A 16,540-nucleotide genomic window follows, 5' to 3' on the forward strand; every position below is an offset into this window, starting at 1 on the left:
AGAACTCCCTCCCTAGCATCTTTGGCATGGGTTCCTCCCCACCTTTCTGCCCTCTCTCTCTCATTTCCCCCTTCCCCCTGTCTTTTCCTCATTCCCCTCCCTCCCCACCATAGCCTTTTCACCTCCTTGCTAGGTCACCAGCTCGGTAGCCAGTCCATGTGGTGGGGCTGTTTTGTACCCACCTGGCTGAGCCCCCCTGACACCACAGGGATCACTCTGCTTGGTACCTGCACTGTGAACGCCTTCTGTAAGTCTAGGAGTGGTTGCCCATCTTTTCAGGGCATTGGAACTCCCAGCAACAACTTGTCTTGCCAGGCAGCCATTGCTGTGGCTGATCTTCCTAGAAATACACTCCTGGAAATGGAAAAAAGAACACATTGACACCGGTGTGTCAGACCCACCATACTTGCTCCGGACACTGCGAGAGAGTTGTACAAGCAATGATCACACGCACGGCACAGCAGACACACCAGGAACCGCGGTGTTGGCCGTCGAATGGCGCTAGCTGCGCAGCATTTGTGCACCGCCGCCGTCAGTGTCAGCCAGTTTGCCGTGGCATACGGAGCTCCATCGCAGTCTTTAACACTGGTAGCATGCCGCGACAGCATGGACGCGAACCGTATGTGCAGTTGACGGACTTTGAGCGAGGGCGTATAGTGGGCATGCGGGAGGCCGGGTGGACGTACCGCCGAATTGCTCAACACGTGGGGCGTGAGGTCTCCACAGTACATTGATGTTGTCGCCAGTGGTCGGCGGAAGGTGCACGTGCCCGTCGACCTGGGACCGGACCGCAGCGACGCACGGATGCACGCCAAGACCGTAGGATCCTACGCAGTGCCATAGGGGACCGCACCGCCACTTCCCAGCAAATTAGGGACACTGTTGCTCCTGGGGTATCGGCGAGGTCCATTCGCAACCGTCTCCATGAAGCTGGGCTACGGTCCCGCACACCGTTAGGCTGTCTTCCGCTCACGCCCCAACATCGTGCAGCCCGCCTCCAGTGGTGTCGCGACAGGCGTGAATGGAGGGACGAATGGAGACGTGTCATCTTCAGCGATGAGAGTCGCTTCTGCCTTGGTGCCAATGATGGTCGTATGCGTGTTTGGCGCCGTGCAGGTGAGCGCCACAATCAGGACTGCATACGACCGAGGCACACAGGGCCAACACCCGGCATCATGGTGTGGGGAGCGATCTCCGGCCGTACACCACTGGTGATCGTCGAGGGGACACTGAATAGTGCACGGTACATCCAAACCGTCATCGAACCCATCGTTCTACCATTCCTAGACCGGCAAGGGAACTTGCTGTTCCAACAGGACAATGCACGTCCGCATGTATCCCGTGCCACCCAACGTGCTCTAGAAGGTGTAAGTCAACTACCCTGGCCAGCAAGATCTCCGGATCTGTCCCCCATTGAGCATGTTTGGGACTGGATGAAGCGTCGTCTCACGCGGTCTGCACGTCCAGCACGAATGCTGGTCCAACTGAGGTGCCAGGTGGAAATGGCATGGCAAGCCGTTCCACAGGACTACATCCAGCATCTCTACGATCGTCTCCATGGGAGAATAGCAGCCTGCATTGCTGCGAAAGGTGGATATACACTGTACTAGTGCCGACATTGTGCATGCTCTGTTGCCTGTGTCTATGTGCCTGTGGTTCTGTCAGTGTGATCATGTGATGTATCTGACCCCAGGAATGTGTCAATAAAGTTTCCCCTTCCTGGGACAATGAATTCACGGTGTTCTTATTTCAATTTCCAGGAGTGTAGTTCTATCTCAGCTCTTATTTCTGCCTTCCCATACCCTCCTCAGCTATCCCCTGGGAGGAGGACCAGGCCCACTGACTTGAGGCGAAACCCTTTTTGCACTTCGTGATGTGCACCATGACTGATGGGGAAACTTTTGCTTCCTCCAACCCCCTTTCTTTGTGGAACACATTAAGGACAAGTTCGGTGAAGTTGAGTTGTTAAGCAGGATGAGATCTGGCTCCCTCCGTATCAAGACAACTCCTGCTAGTCAGTCAGCCTCCCTCTATGCCTGCAAACATTTAGGAGACATCTCGGTGAATATCACTCCTCACAAGTCGCTCAATATGACACAGGGTGTAATTTTCCATAGCGATCTTCTACAGTCTGATGATGAACTTACGGCTAATGTAGAACGACATGATGTTAATTTTGTCTGGTGTGTCCAAAGAGGCCCTAAGGACCATCGTATAGACATTGGCACTTTCATCCTGAACTTGGAGGGGTACCCTGCCTCAGAAGTTCAAGGCAATGGTATATAGATGCAACATCAAATTGCACATTCCACCTCCCATGCATTGCTTCTGTTGGCTCAAGTTCAGTCACATGTCCTCGTGATGTGATGCCACTCCCATCTGTGGTGACTGGGGGAACCTCTTCATGTGGGGAACCCTTGCACCTCAGGTGTAAACTGCACTCATCTCCATTCTCCCCACTCACTCGTGGTGGTACCTCGTACCACAACTAACATCTTCTCTCCGTGTTCCACTCCCAAACAGAACGAGGGAAAAATGACTGCCTATATGCCTCTGTATAACCCCTAATCTCTCTTATCTTACCTTTGTGGTATTTCCGCGAAATGTAAGTTGGCGGCAGTAAAATTGTACTGCAGTCAGCCTCAAATGCTGGTTCTCTAAATTTCCTCAGTAGCGATTCACGAAAAGAACACCACCTTTCCTCTAGAGACTCCCACCCGAGTTCCTGAAGCATTTCTGTAACACTCGCGTGATGATCAAACCTACCAGTAACAAATCTAGCAGCCCGCCTCTGAATGTCCTCCCTCAATCCGACCTGATAGGGATCCCAAACGCTCGAGCAGTACTCAAGAATAGGTCGTATTAGTGTTCTATAAGCGGTCTCCTTTAGAGATGAACCACATCTTCCCAAAATTCTACCAATGAACCGAAGATGACTATCCGCTTTCCCCACAACTGCCATTACATGCTTGTTCCACTTCATATCGCTCTGCAATGTTACGCACAAATATTTAATCAGCATGACTGTGTCAAGCGCTACACTAATAATGGAGTATTCAAACATTACAGGATTCTGTTTCCTATTCATCTGCATTAATTTACATTTATCTATATTTAGAGTTAGCTGCCATTCTTTACACCAATCACAAATCCTGTCCAAGTCATCTTGTATCCTACCTTTGCCTCAGTTACATCTTCCCCTCTTTCCCCCTCCTGCTTAGCCCCATCCTGACCCACTTCCCTTTCCTCCCCTGCCCCCAGCAGCTCCCTCTCTTCCCCTCAAGGAACCGCTCCTTCTCCTCCTCCTCCTCCTCCTCCTCCTCCTCCTCCTCCTCCTCCTCCTCGGCCAGATATCCTCTTCTCTGGCTCCTCTTACAGATGGGGCTCCCTGCTCTCTGCATTCTCAAGATGGGGGAGCCTGCAACCTTGGGTCGGATGAGGGACCCACGCACCGAGTGCCCCAAAGACACTGGCTCTCTGTCTGATCCGGACATTGCTGCCACCTATTCCCTTAAAGATAACGCCTCCCCCCTCCTTCCGAGGGAGAAGAAGAAGCAGTGCAAGTCGAATGGCAAGGTTTCCCCAGCTTCCCGAGTGGTTTCAACCCTTACTCCTCATCCCAAATCAGCCCCAGTTTTTATGGATGTCACCCCATCCTCGTTATTGACACCCACTGACCCAGTGACACGACCTTTCCTCGGCTTCTATATGTCTACCCTTGACTCTGCCCACATGATAATCCAGTGGAATTGCAATGGATATTACTGCCATCTTCCAGAAATTCAACAACCCCTTTCCTCTTTTTCTGTATTGTGTCTTGTTCTTCAAGAAAAGCGCATCTGTGATTACCACTCTCCAACATTTTGTGGTTATTGGGTGTTCTGTCAGAACTGTGCCAGCTCTGGGATAACATCTGGAGTGGTGTGCACTTTGGTTCACACTGATGTCATTAGTGATTGGATCCCCCTTCATACCAACCTGGAATCAATAGCAGAATGAGTGCAATCACATTTTGCAGTGTCTACCTCCCTCCTTGTAGGCCACTTCTTTTTGTTGACCTGTCTGCCATAATACAGCAGTTCCCACCACTGTACCTCCTACTCGGGGACTTCATTGCACACCACCCCCTGTGGGGGAGTGCCACTTCGCCGGGTAGGGGTCTTCTAATTGAGCAACTTTCTACAGACTTTGATTTGTTCTCCTCAGTGACTGTTCCCTTAGTCACTTCAATGCTTCTCATGGCACCATTTCTGCTGTCGATCCCACAATCTCCTCCCCTGCTCTCATATCTTCCCTACATTGGTCACCCTATGATGGTCTTTGCAAGTGTAACCACTTTCTGTCGACAGGTCCCCACGTTGGGCATTCTGCAGAGCCAATTGGCCTTTATATACATCTGCTGTGCACTTTGACACCTCTCTCTCGAATTGCACTGATGCAGTGATTTAAGATGTCTCTGCCACTCTTCTTCACACAACTGGTACTGCTATCCCCCTATCTGCAGGTCCCCCTTGTCGTTGATCGGTACTGTGGTGGACCAAGGGTGTAGCAGTCGCTATTCAGAACCACCAACAATTTAAACGACACTCCCCAGAGACCAACCTTGTCACTTTAAAGTGTCTCCATGCTAAGGCTCACTACCTTATTAAGCAGAGTAAAAAGGAATGCTGGGAGTGCTATGTTTCCTCTCAGGCGATGCATGTATCTTCCTTGCAAATTTGGTCCTAGTTCCGTAGCCTTCTGGGCCCCCAGCGACAGTCAGCTGTCCAGGGTCTGATCGTACCGTGTACTACTAATGCATTTGTACTTGCAGAACACCTCACAACACACTTTGTGACAGCATTGGTGTCCTTTTCCTATGCTGATTCCTTTCTGTGGCAGAAATGCAGAGTTGAACAAACAGCCCTCTGTTCCAACCCCCACCCAACCGAATCCTGTAATGAACCCTTCACTGAATGGGAATTCTTGCAGGCTCTTTCCTCTTCATATTACTCAGCCCCACCCCGGAAATCCACCGACAATCAAATGATCCAACACTTGGACATTACCCAGAGGCAACATGTCATCAGGACCTTCAAATCCATTTGGATCACAGGTGTCTTCCCCTCACAGTGGCGAGGCAGCAAAGTTACCCTGTCGTTAAATCAAGGCAGAACCCAACGTCTCTCAACAGCTACTGCCCAATTAACCTGACAAACATACTTTGTAAACTGCTTGGGAGGATGGTTAGCTTCCAATTATGTTGGGTGCTTGAATCTTGGGGCTTTTTGTCCCCATATCAGTGTGTTGTCAGGGAAGATGCTCTTCAACAGACGTTTTACTCAGATGGGAAACAGCAATCTGACAGGTTTTTACTACTGCTGGTATCTTGTTGCAGTCTTCTGTGACCTATATAAGACATACGACATGGCTTGGTGCCATTACATTTTAGTTACCCTCCATGCCTGGGGCTTTTGCAACCCCCCTTACAATTTTTATCTAGGAGTTTTTATCCCACCACCCCTTCCGGGTTCGCGTTGGCACTTTGCTGAGCACCCCTCGTGCCCAGGAAACCAGTATCCCACACAGTTCTGTGTTAAGTTTCGCGCTCTTCCTCATCACCGTCAATGGGCTTGTGACCTCTGTTGGGCATAGGTTACTCCGGCATTGTATATAGACGATTTTAGCATCTGGTGCAGCTCCCACTTGGTAGCATCTGCTGAATGCCAACTCCAAGACACCATGTGATGGGCCTCTGCATGGGCCCTCCCCCATGCTTCCAGTTTTCTCCCTCTAAAACATGGGTTATACATTTTTGCTGTTGACCTGCAGTACACCACAATCCAGAAATTTATTCAGGCAACCAGCTCATAGATGTTGTAGCACAGTCCTGTTTCTTGGGCCTTATTTTTGATAAAAAGCTGGTGTGGCGGTCCCATATTCACCACTTGAAGACTACCTGCATGCCGAAGGATAATGCTCCCTGCCTCCTGGTCCACACATTTTGGGGTGCAGACAGTGCTGCTCTGCTTCACCATCATTGTGCTCTGCTTTTGTCCAGACTAGATTATGCTTGTCAGGTTTATGGCTCAACAGCTCATTCCACTATGAAACTACTTGACCCTGTTCATCATTATGATTGCATCTGGCTATCAGTGCCTTTTGCACTAGTCCTGTCGACAGTCTCCTCGCAGAAGTGGGGATTCCCCCTCTACAAATACAATGGAGCCAGTTCCTGGTTTCTCATGCAATCACCATCTGACAATTCTTATACCATCCCATGTACCCCGTCCTCCTTGCTACTGAGGGATGTTTCCCTTCTGCTGGTTGGAATGCGTCTCACTTCCCTTCATCAGGATCTGCATCTCGCCTCTTGGATGGTGTGTTGCCCACATATTAGGACCGACCTATTCCAGGGTCCTAAGGTCTCTGTCACCTCTATGATATCCCAGCACCTTGTGCGTTCCATCGTTGAAGAGTTCCAGGATGCTACATCTTCTACACTAGTGGTTCTAAAACAATAGATAAAGCAGGATACGCTTTTACATCTCCTACTGGCATATAACACCATTTACTGCTGACATCATGTAGTGTGTTTGCAACTGAGCTGCTAGCTGTTAACAAGGCCCTCCATTTTATTTCTCAGGCTTCCCTCCACAGTGTTTTAACATGTACCAACTTGCAGGCTATAGACCGACTTTACTCTCATCGCACTTTGGTCTCTGCTATCCATGACCTTCTCTCTGACCTTGGCCATACCACCTGCTCCATTGTCTTCCTCTGGGTCCAAGTCATGTGGGCACCCGAGGGAATGAACTGGCTGACCGTTTGGCTAGAGAGGTAGATACTTACATCCATTCCCTTTCATGATCCGACATATAGATATGCAGATACACAGCAAATCTCTCTTTGCCGAAGAGTGGAATGACATCTGGTGCACTACTGCTCTCAGTATAAACTCCGCATAATCAAGACTACTGCAGTTTGGCGTACTTCCTTCCACTCCACACGGAACGAGCCCACTGTCTTATGCCGTCTACACATCGGTCATACCAGACTCACCCATTGTTTTCTCTTGCATGACCAGCCAGCCTCACAATGTGGTTGTGGAGCCAGGCATACAGCATCCCATATGCTCTTCATGGAGCCAGGCATACAGTATCCCATATGCTTTTCATACTAAGTACAGCCTACCAGATTCCTTGTCTTTAATATTAGCAGGTGATTCACAGATGGTTGAACTGGTCTTCAGTTTCCTTCTTGAAAGGGGTTTTCATTTTCAGTTATAAAGTTTTCTTTGCTCATGGAGCAGGGGCAGGGTGGTTGTGGTTGAGCCTCTCTTCATGTTTTCTCTGTCTGGGACCCATGACCACTCCCGTGTACATGGACCACACTTTTCTCCCTCTGTTTTTCCAGTTTTTAGATTTGGCTTACTCTTTTATGCCTTCTATGTGTTAACTTCTTTGCTTTATAGTTTGACCCCTCTGACTGGATCCACCCACTTTTAGTGGACCCTCTACTTTACACAAGTAACTATGAATTTTGGGACTGATGACTTCGCCATTTAGTGCTGTAACTCCCCTCAATCAATCAATCAATCCCAAATTCCTTCATCCCATCTGTCACAGTGAAACTCTTGCCCTCCAATAACTATAGCAGCATACATAATGCTGTCTCAAAAAAAACCTCGATTCTGTTTATCTGCTCCTGCCTTGGACTATCACTATTCACCATTCTACAAGAGCTTCCAAAACCTCTCCACATCCTCTCACAGCTGATAAATCCTGCCTCATAGACCTACTACATTCACCACACCGTCAGAAACTCCTTCCCACTGGCGTACAGAATTCAGAACCTAAACAGGACCAAAACACAGTCATGAAACTTTCCTCCAAAAGCCTTAGTCCCACAGAAGTAACTGTCCTTTCCAAAGGCCTTACCTTTTGCCCCACTCCCAGATTCAATCTTGCTGGGCTCCTTAAAAACCCTCTCTTCTTCTCCTCCCTGTCCCAACAGTGGAAACATATTTTTGACACCAACCCTACCAAAATCAATACTGTGCCGAGCTTGACTCATCTCACTTGTGTATCAAATTGTAATTCACCCCCACTACCCACAGATCACCCCTGTTAACATTCCAGAATCTCTTAACCTTGTGCGTTGCTAAATTTCTCAACATGGGCACCAACTTTACATCTGCAGAAAGAACTGTAATCCAACACCTAAGACCTGGTCCCAACCATGCGAGCCTACCTGCTGATAAAGGCTAACTGAGGTTATGAACTGCAGGCATTACCTGCTGTAGGACTCCGGCAGTTGTCAGATACGTCCACCTACAAATACTCTCGAGTGACCTCATTTCAGAAATCCAGCAGGATCTCCAGTCCCACCTCAGATCCTTAAGTCTATCCCAGAACCATCCCCCACCCCCTCTCTCTCCCCCTCCCTCCCACCCCCACCCCCTCACCCTCACCACTCACAGCAGTCCTACCTTCTACATGCTCCCACCCAACTGAGATGCCCCATTGTGGCTGCTTACTGTGTCCCCACAGAGTGAGTCTCTTGTCTCATCGACCAACACTTCAGCCTATTACCCAAAAAGTGCGCTGCTCATCACTGTTGATGCCACTACCCTCTACACTGACACCCCCCAATGCCCAAGGTCTTGCCACTATTGTACACTTTCTTTTCCAGTGTCTGACTGACTTCAAACCTGTAACCTCCTTTCTGGTAACTGGGACACTATCCTCAGCCACAGTTACTTCTCCTCTGAAAGCATTCCCTACAAACAGATAGGTGCTTTGTCAATGGGCATGTGCATGGCACCATCCTATGCCAACCTGATCATGGGCCATCTATAGGAATCCTTCCTAATGAACCCGAATTTTGAACCTGTCACCTGGTTCAGATTCATTGATGACATCTTCTTGATCTGGACCGATTGTGTGGGCACAGTATGTACATCCCACAAAAACTTCAACACCTTCTCCCAATATACTTCACGTGCTCTGGACCAACCCAGCAAGCTACCTTTCTCAATGTTGGCCTCCACCTCGAGGATGGCTACATCAGTACCTACAACTTTATCAGACGTACCAGCCACTGTAAATACTGCCATTTTGTCACACATACACACACACACACACACACACACACACACACACACACACACACACACACATCCTGCTTGAAGGAGCTCTCCTCTCATGACTCAGTACCACCCAGGATTAGAATAACTGAATCACATTCTCTGCCAGGCCCTCAAGAACCTCTTGCTGTGTGGTGAAATGAGGAATATCCTTGCTATCACTACACCACCCTTGCTCCATACCCCTTGCTTCAAGACCCATATTCCTACAATACACCTGTCCTTCACATACTTCCATCATCACCTACTCCAGTCCAGTCACAAGCGTCTCATATCTCATCAGAGACAGGGCCACCTATGAAAGCACCCATGTGATCTACTGACTAAGCTGAAACCACTGTGCTACTCTCTATGTGAGCATGATAGTTAACAAGCTGTCTGTCTGAATGAATGGCCACTGACAGACTGTGGCCAAGAAACAGCACAAACACCAGGTGTGGAATGTACTGCCCAACAGTCACTGCAGTGACTGTTTCACAGCCTCCACCATTTGCATACTTCCTGCCAATATCAGCTTTTCTGAAATGCACAGATGGCAACTCTCCCTGCAGTATTCAGGGAGCCCATAATTAAAGTTTCAGTTTAAAAAAAACCTGTAGAAAGAGAACCATTGCTCAGAATGATGTCAAATTTAAATAGTATATTACTGATTTTTTGGGGAGGGGGTATGAAAATGTTACTAACAGATGGTGTATCTTTAACATAAATGATGTCAGCTACAAATGACATATTAATGGTTTGAGTTGCACAATGCACCATCCATACTGTTCAGTGTGCATGACTGCACAAGTTAGGCAGTCAATAGTCGTGGCACTGTTGGTTAGGTAAGCCCGTCCACCACAGCAAAAATTTACCACGTCAGATGGTAAAAATCGGTTTTTAATTCTCTGAGGCCAAAAACTTCATAAAACGTAAAATGACATTGGTTTCTAATTGTCATGGTAGTAGTGCAAGACATTTTCAGTATGCTCTCTGCCGTTTTCTCCCACAAGATGAAATCGAGAAAAAACATGTTCCACAACAGACTGGAGTGTCTCAGGGTCATGTTCAAAGTGTGTTGCACAGTGCTTGCCTTCAGTTCAGCTACTTTCATAACTGAAGCAGCGAATACAACATATTTCAAATAACCCCACAGCCAGAAGTCAGACGGATTAAGATCAGGTGACCTAGATGGCCAGACGGTTGTGAACTGAGGGCTGATAATTCTAGCATTTCTGAAATGTCTCTGCAGTATCTGCTTCACTGCCTGTGCAACGTGTAGAGGAGCATCATTTTGCATAAAAACAATCCTATCCACACTCTTGAAGGGCACATCCTTGTAGGGTTGGAATGATGTTGGTGTGCAGAAGACTCTTTTAGCATTTACCAGTGACGGTACACGTAACAGAATCCTCAGGACTCTCTTTGTGAATAATTGAAATGGAAGACACAGTTCTAAGAAAGAGGTGGCGATTTATATTGCAATGACTGCTTCAGTTTTTGAATTTTAGTTCTTCTCAAGATGCCAGCATCCGAATTTATTGTTATTCACTCATTCTATAATGCCAAAATGTGTGTGTGTTCACATTTCCTCCTCTGAAGAAAAACAAAGGTTTTAAAGACTAACAAGGGAAACTCCCCATCGCACCCCTCTCAGATTTAGTTATAAGTTGGCACAGTGGATAGGCCTTGAAAAACTGAACACAGATCAATCGTCAAAACAGGAAGAAGTTGTGTGGAACTATGAAAAAAATAAGCAAAATATACAAACTTAGTAGACCATGCGCAACATAGGCAACATCAAGGTTACTATGAGCTCAGGAGCGCCGTGGTCCCGTGGTTAGCGTGAACAGCTGCGGAACAAGATGTCCTTCGTTCAAGTCTTCCTTTGAGTGAAAAATTTAATTTTTTATTTTCAGACAATTATTATCCGTCCGTCCGATGCGAGGTAACTGCACTGTAGTATCGGGCAAGGTGGAAGAATCTTTTTACCGATTCGCCAAGTGTACAAGTTAGGTGGGTCGACAACATATTCCTCTCATGTGATGCATATGCTGTCACCAGTGTCATATAGAATATTTCAGACGTGTTTTCCTGTGGAGGAATCGGTTGACCTATGACCTTGCGATCAAATGTTTTCGGTTCCCATTGGAGAGGCACGTTCTTTCGTCTACTAATGGCACGGATTTGCGATGCGGTTGCAAAACACAGACACTAAACTTATTACAGTGAACAGAGACGTCAATGAACGAACGGACAGATAATAACTATGCAAAAATAAAGAAAGTAAAATTTTCACTCGAGGAAAGACTTGAACCAAGGACCTCTCGTTCCGCAGCTGCTCACGCTAACCGCGGGACCATGGCGCTCCTACGCTTACACTATCCTTGACATTGCCTATCTTGTGCATGGTCTACTCAGTTTGTATATTTTGCTTATTTTTTTCATAGTTCCACACAACTTCTTCCTGCTTTCTCGATTGATCTGTGTTCAGTTTTTCAAGGCCTATCCACTGTGCCAACTTATAACTAAATCTGAGCGGGGTGTGATGGGGAGGTTCCCTTGTAAGTAGCAATTATTAATTTTACATGTCTTTCCCCATTTCATCACTTGTAAATGTGGGGGCGAAATGTTGTATGTCTTTGAACTCTGTTACCCTTAAATTTATTGTTTATATTATTGTCTGTTATGGAGAATCATTAATTATAAAGTTTTATTCCAATTTACAGATAAATTGAAGCGGCATATATTGACACACACTGCTGCAAAACCAATTCGTTGTAAAAATTGTAGCAAAACCTTCTTGAGACCATCCCAGCTTAAAGAACATGAAAAACTACATTGTCATAAAGACCGAAAACGGAAGTGTGTTGATTGTGGAATTGTAAGTATTTAATCCTCCTCTTTTTTTACATGTCTCATTGTACTATCTTTTGAATAATTTATCCTTTAAGATTTCTGAGAGAGAATGTTTTTGGACTGCGACATATTATTTAATGTTGTTTGAAAATCATGGTGGTAATGGAGGCCAACAGCAGAGAAATAATTCTTGTCAAATTGTATCGTTTGGTAGCTTCAGTGCAGTTACATCAGTGAATAATTTTGATCTTTTGGATTGAAAGTTACTTACCTCTATAGTTAAAGTAAAAAAGTATGTTTGTGTTTTTCTGTTGGCTCTATTGGGAAATGTGCATCATAAAAGTAAGTACTACCTGTTCTGACCACAGTAACACACAGTGATGTGCACAACAGTTTATTACTTCTAGAAACAACTGGTTACATGAAGGCAGTTGCCACAAAGTGGCTACAATACTGGTTCAGTAACACTGGTCATAAGATCAACATATAACTGTGAGTGAGTGAGGCTGGCTGGGCCCAACTCAATAAGCTTTCGGCCAGCCAGTAGAGTGCATGGAGGAGAGGCTGCACACCCATCCACGTGCAGCAGCCCTCGGTGGTTCTAGCATCTGGCAACTTCTGTGGTGCACCTTACATCTGCGCACCCCTATCACGGGTATGGAATTGATGCAGGTCACTGCGCCCCCTCCCCTTGGGGCGAAGCATTGCCGATTCCCCAGGCAAGGTGTGGACAGCCACAATGTGAAGACAGCATGGAAGTCTAGACGGTGTCCACATCCACAGAGGCCTCAGAAGTGAGAATGTAGAGCAACTCTCAGTTACAGGAGACCTTAGAATATAGGCGAAAGTGGCCAACAAGAGCAGTGCTCCAACAACCCCCATAGGAGCATGAGATGATATTACCAGCAATGCACAATCTTGGAAGTGTGGAAGGTAGAGTAGGCTCTGTTGCAGGTTGAGGCCTCACTGGAGACTTACAACTGGCGAGGGGCATGTCCACCAACTGGAGGGCCACTGGAGCTTCTGCCAGAGGATGTAAAGTCACAGATAGGCTCGGCAGGCAGAGGCACTGACACAAGCAGAAACATCGCCAGGTAGGCCACACCTTCAACCGGGCACCGATGAACGTGATGGTGTGGCCAGGACAGGGGAGTGGGTACCCAACCAGACTCTGAGCTGATTTTGATGACACCAGACATCCCACTTTCCAGTCCAGAAGACGTATATGTAGCATGCATTCTGATTCACAATGGCTGTTGGCAAACAGCTGGGGACCGAGCAAATGACGTAGCCAGATTGCCATCCCTTGGCAGAAAACTCGATATGGCAGAACATGATGGTGGGCGAGATCCCAGACTGAGGAGGTTGTGCAGCGTCTTCAGCTTACACCTGTGGAGAAGCTTGGCAGGATTAAGGAGTCATCGAGAAGGCAGCCAGAAAAACTGTAACACCTGCTTGACGGGGAAGTTGTGGAGATATTTTTTCAGCTGAGTCTTAAAGGTGCACACCAAGTGCTCAGCGTCCGTATTAGATTGGGGGGGGGGGGGGGGGGGTGAAAGGGAGGGGAACGATTATACGAATGCATGACCGCACACAGAAATCATGAAACGTTTGAGACAGGAAAGTAACTGGGAGACCCACAGAAAAAATTGTTTTGTGAAATGTGAAAAGGTGTCAGTGACAATCAGCCAAAACACATGTAGGAAGAGACCCACAAAATTCACATGGATGCATTCCCAGAGCTGGGCTGCTGGAGGCCACGGGGAGAACGAAACCTTGGGAGCCACCTGTTGATTAACACACTGAGGACATGCAGCCACCAAATGCTCCAGTTCCCTGTCAATGCCAGACCAGTACATATATCTGCAAGCCAAAGCTGTGTTATGGGGAGCACACCAGTGACACTAATGTAGTACCTATAAAACCTCCCACCACAAACTCAGGGGAATAACCACACAGCTGAGTCGTCCACAGAGAGGTGGAGGATCTTGTCTAAGACTGGGAGACCATGGCACGGACAAAATGGTTACTGAGCAGTTCAGAAGTGCTGCCTGGAAGACAAGGAGACCAAACATGCTGGATGAGGCTGACAACCACTTGAGAATAGGGTTGAATGCTGTTGACTTAGCAACTAGTGATTGGAAACCCATGTAGTGCTTGCTGGGAGGAGATATCCAAGAGTTCCTCATGACCAAATGCAGGGTCCGGGCCAGTGGGCAGCTGGGATTAGGCATCCTTGTTGGCATGGCTCCTAGTGGGGCGAAAATAAATGCAGTAGACAATTGGGAGTGGAACATTGCCCACCACAGCAACTTATAGGCTGCCTTATCAGGGACCTGGGTGGACAGACTAAACAAAATTGATGACTTGTGGTTTGTAATTAGTTGGAATTTATTGCCATACAAGAAAACTTGAAGTTGGTGACCACATATACAATGGCTGGAGCCACTTTCTTGACCTGAGAGTAGTGGACCTGTACTGGACTGAGAGTTTTTGTTGCAAATACCAGTGGCTGCTCAGAGTAATCTGCATTCCGATGAGTGAGGACTGCCCTCAAGCTGTACTGTGAGCTGCCGTAGCTACAACCAGTGGTTTGCTGGCATCAAAAGTAGCCAGGCATGGTGCCAATCTGAGGCATTCGTTTGGCATGTTGAAGACCTGGTCACTCACCAGAGGCCAAAAAGGAAACACCCTTGCAGAGAAGGTGGTGGAGAAGGTGTGCAATAGTGGACACTAAGGAATGACCCACTCATATAGGAAATTTTACCCAGGAAAGCCTGCAGTTCGTGCTGTGACAAGGGACACAGAAGGTCGGTAATGGTCCTGATCAGACTCTCCATGGGTTGGGCAACCTGCTGCCAGATGATGTGTCCCAGATACTCGAGATGGTTGGAAAAATTTGGGCTTCTACAGATTGAAATACAGACCCAAGGCCCAGAGTTTTTGAAAAAGGACCGTGAGATTGTGCAGGTATATCTGGAAATGACAGTGTCATCCAGGTAGCTGAAACAATGTGGAATAGTGATAGTATTGAAAAACTGCAGAGGATTTGCCAGCCCAAACATCAACTGTCAACTCCTCATCCACGAGTAACTGATATGTTTAGGAAAGATCAAATTTGGGGAAGAATTGACCCATGCTAAGTGTGTGAACAGTTCGTCCAGACGTGGCAGTGGGTATGTATCGACGGGCTGTGAATTCACGGTGACCTTAAAATTGCCGCAGAGTCACAGCTACCAGAGGATCTCTTCACGGTGACAAGGAGTGTGGGTCATCCACTAGAGGAAATGGCAAGCAGAACCCCAAGAGAGGTGAGCTGCTCCAGCTCCACATTGAGATGGGGGTTGTAAAGCTATAGAAATCTGCCTAGCATGAAAAAATCTAGGACAAGCTGACTGCTTGAAGGTTGTATTGGCTCTAAAGTCTGTGGCACACCCTAGGCCTTCCACAAAGATACTCTGAAATTCTGAGCACAGAGATTCCAATGATTGACAGGGCACTTTGGCCAATAACAACTGTATGGAATCTGTGACTGAGAATTCAAAGGTCTGAAAAGAATTATAACTGAAAAGATTTGTTGAGCTAACATCATGGATGACAATACAGCTAACAGCTGGAGTCACTGATTCATAGGTAACTTTGGCTGTGAATTGACCAATCAAGGGGCTTTGCTGTTTACCATATCCCCGGCGACAGCTGTTTACCGGCGACAGTGGCAGTGAGCCAAGGCGTGAATATGTTTCGGTATTAAGCAGAGAAACTGTTACCTCGGTATCTACCCCTAGGCATAGCTATAATGAGAAAACCAAAATCTCAATAAAAGGCTTGTTGGAATCCTCATTGTCCGCAGCTCGTGGTCGTGTGGTAGCGTTCTCGCTTCCCACGTCCGGGTTCGATTCTCGGCGGGGTCAGGGATTTTCTCTGCCTCGTGATGACTAGGTGTTGTGTGATGTCCTTAGGTTAGTTAGTTTTAAGTAGTTCTAAGTCCTAGGGGACTGATGACCATAGATGTTAAGTCCCATAGTGCTCAGAGCTATTTGAACCATTTGGAATCCTTACAGGGAACTGGCTGTGATGAAACCACTTCCTGGATATCCATATTCATGGCTCATGATACTGCATTGTGTGAAGTTGAAGGGCAGGCTGCTGCAATCTGGCCCTTTTTTTTTTCCACACTTCCAACAGACAGACTAATATTTGTGACACCAATCTGTCATATTGTCCATAACAAGATGCAACAAGGGCAACAGGGAGCAGCAACTGGAACACTGTTCACATGCTGTGTGGAAGCCGCCAGAGTAGCTGGCTTGCATCACTGTGATGTCGCCCTCCCCAGACGTGTTCAGGCCACCCTGCTGTACACACCACGACATTGCACTGGGCTTCCAGCAGCTGGCCAGTGCCATTTGAGCCTCATACAACTGGGCCATCGACAAAACTTTTTCGAGGGAGGGATTCTCTAATTGGAGGATCTGTTGTCAGACTTCCTTATCCGGGTCAGAGTGGACGTTAACATCATGAACCATGACATCCTCATGTGACTCTTTTGACTTGGCTGTGACAAAACGACCTTTT

At 47.3% G+C, this 16,540-nt stretch overlaps 1 protein-coding gene across 2 annotated transcripts in view; it reads left to right on the forward strand.

The window, feature by feature from the left end:
* Positions 1-16,540, forward strand: part of LOC126262865 (zinc finger protein 184-like) — a 367,123-nt gene that overhangs the window by 348,590 nt on the left and 1,993 nt on the right. For both annotated transcript variants that reach the window (XM_049959732.1, XM_049959733.1), the window contains one exon: positions 11,836-11,990. In XM_049959732.1, coding sequence (XP_049815689.1) covers positions 11,836-11,990 — 155 coding nt within the window. The remainder of the gene's footprint in view (positions 1-11,835; positions 11,991-16,540) is intronic.

This window comes from Schistocerca nitens, chromosome 6, assembly GCF_023898315.1.
Source record: "Schistocerca nitens isolate TAMUIC-IGC-003100 chromosome 6, iqSchNite1.1, whole genome shotgun sequence".
Taxonomy (NCBI): domain Eukaryota; kingdom Metazoa; phylum Arthropoda; class Insecta; order Orthoptera; family Acrididae; genus Schistocerca; species Schistocerca nitens.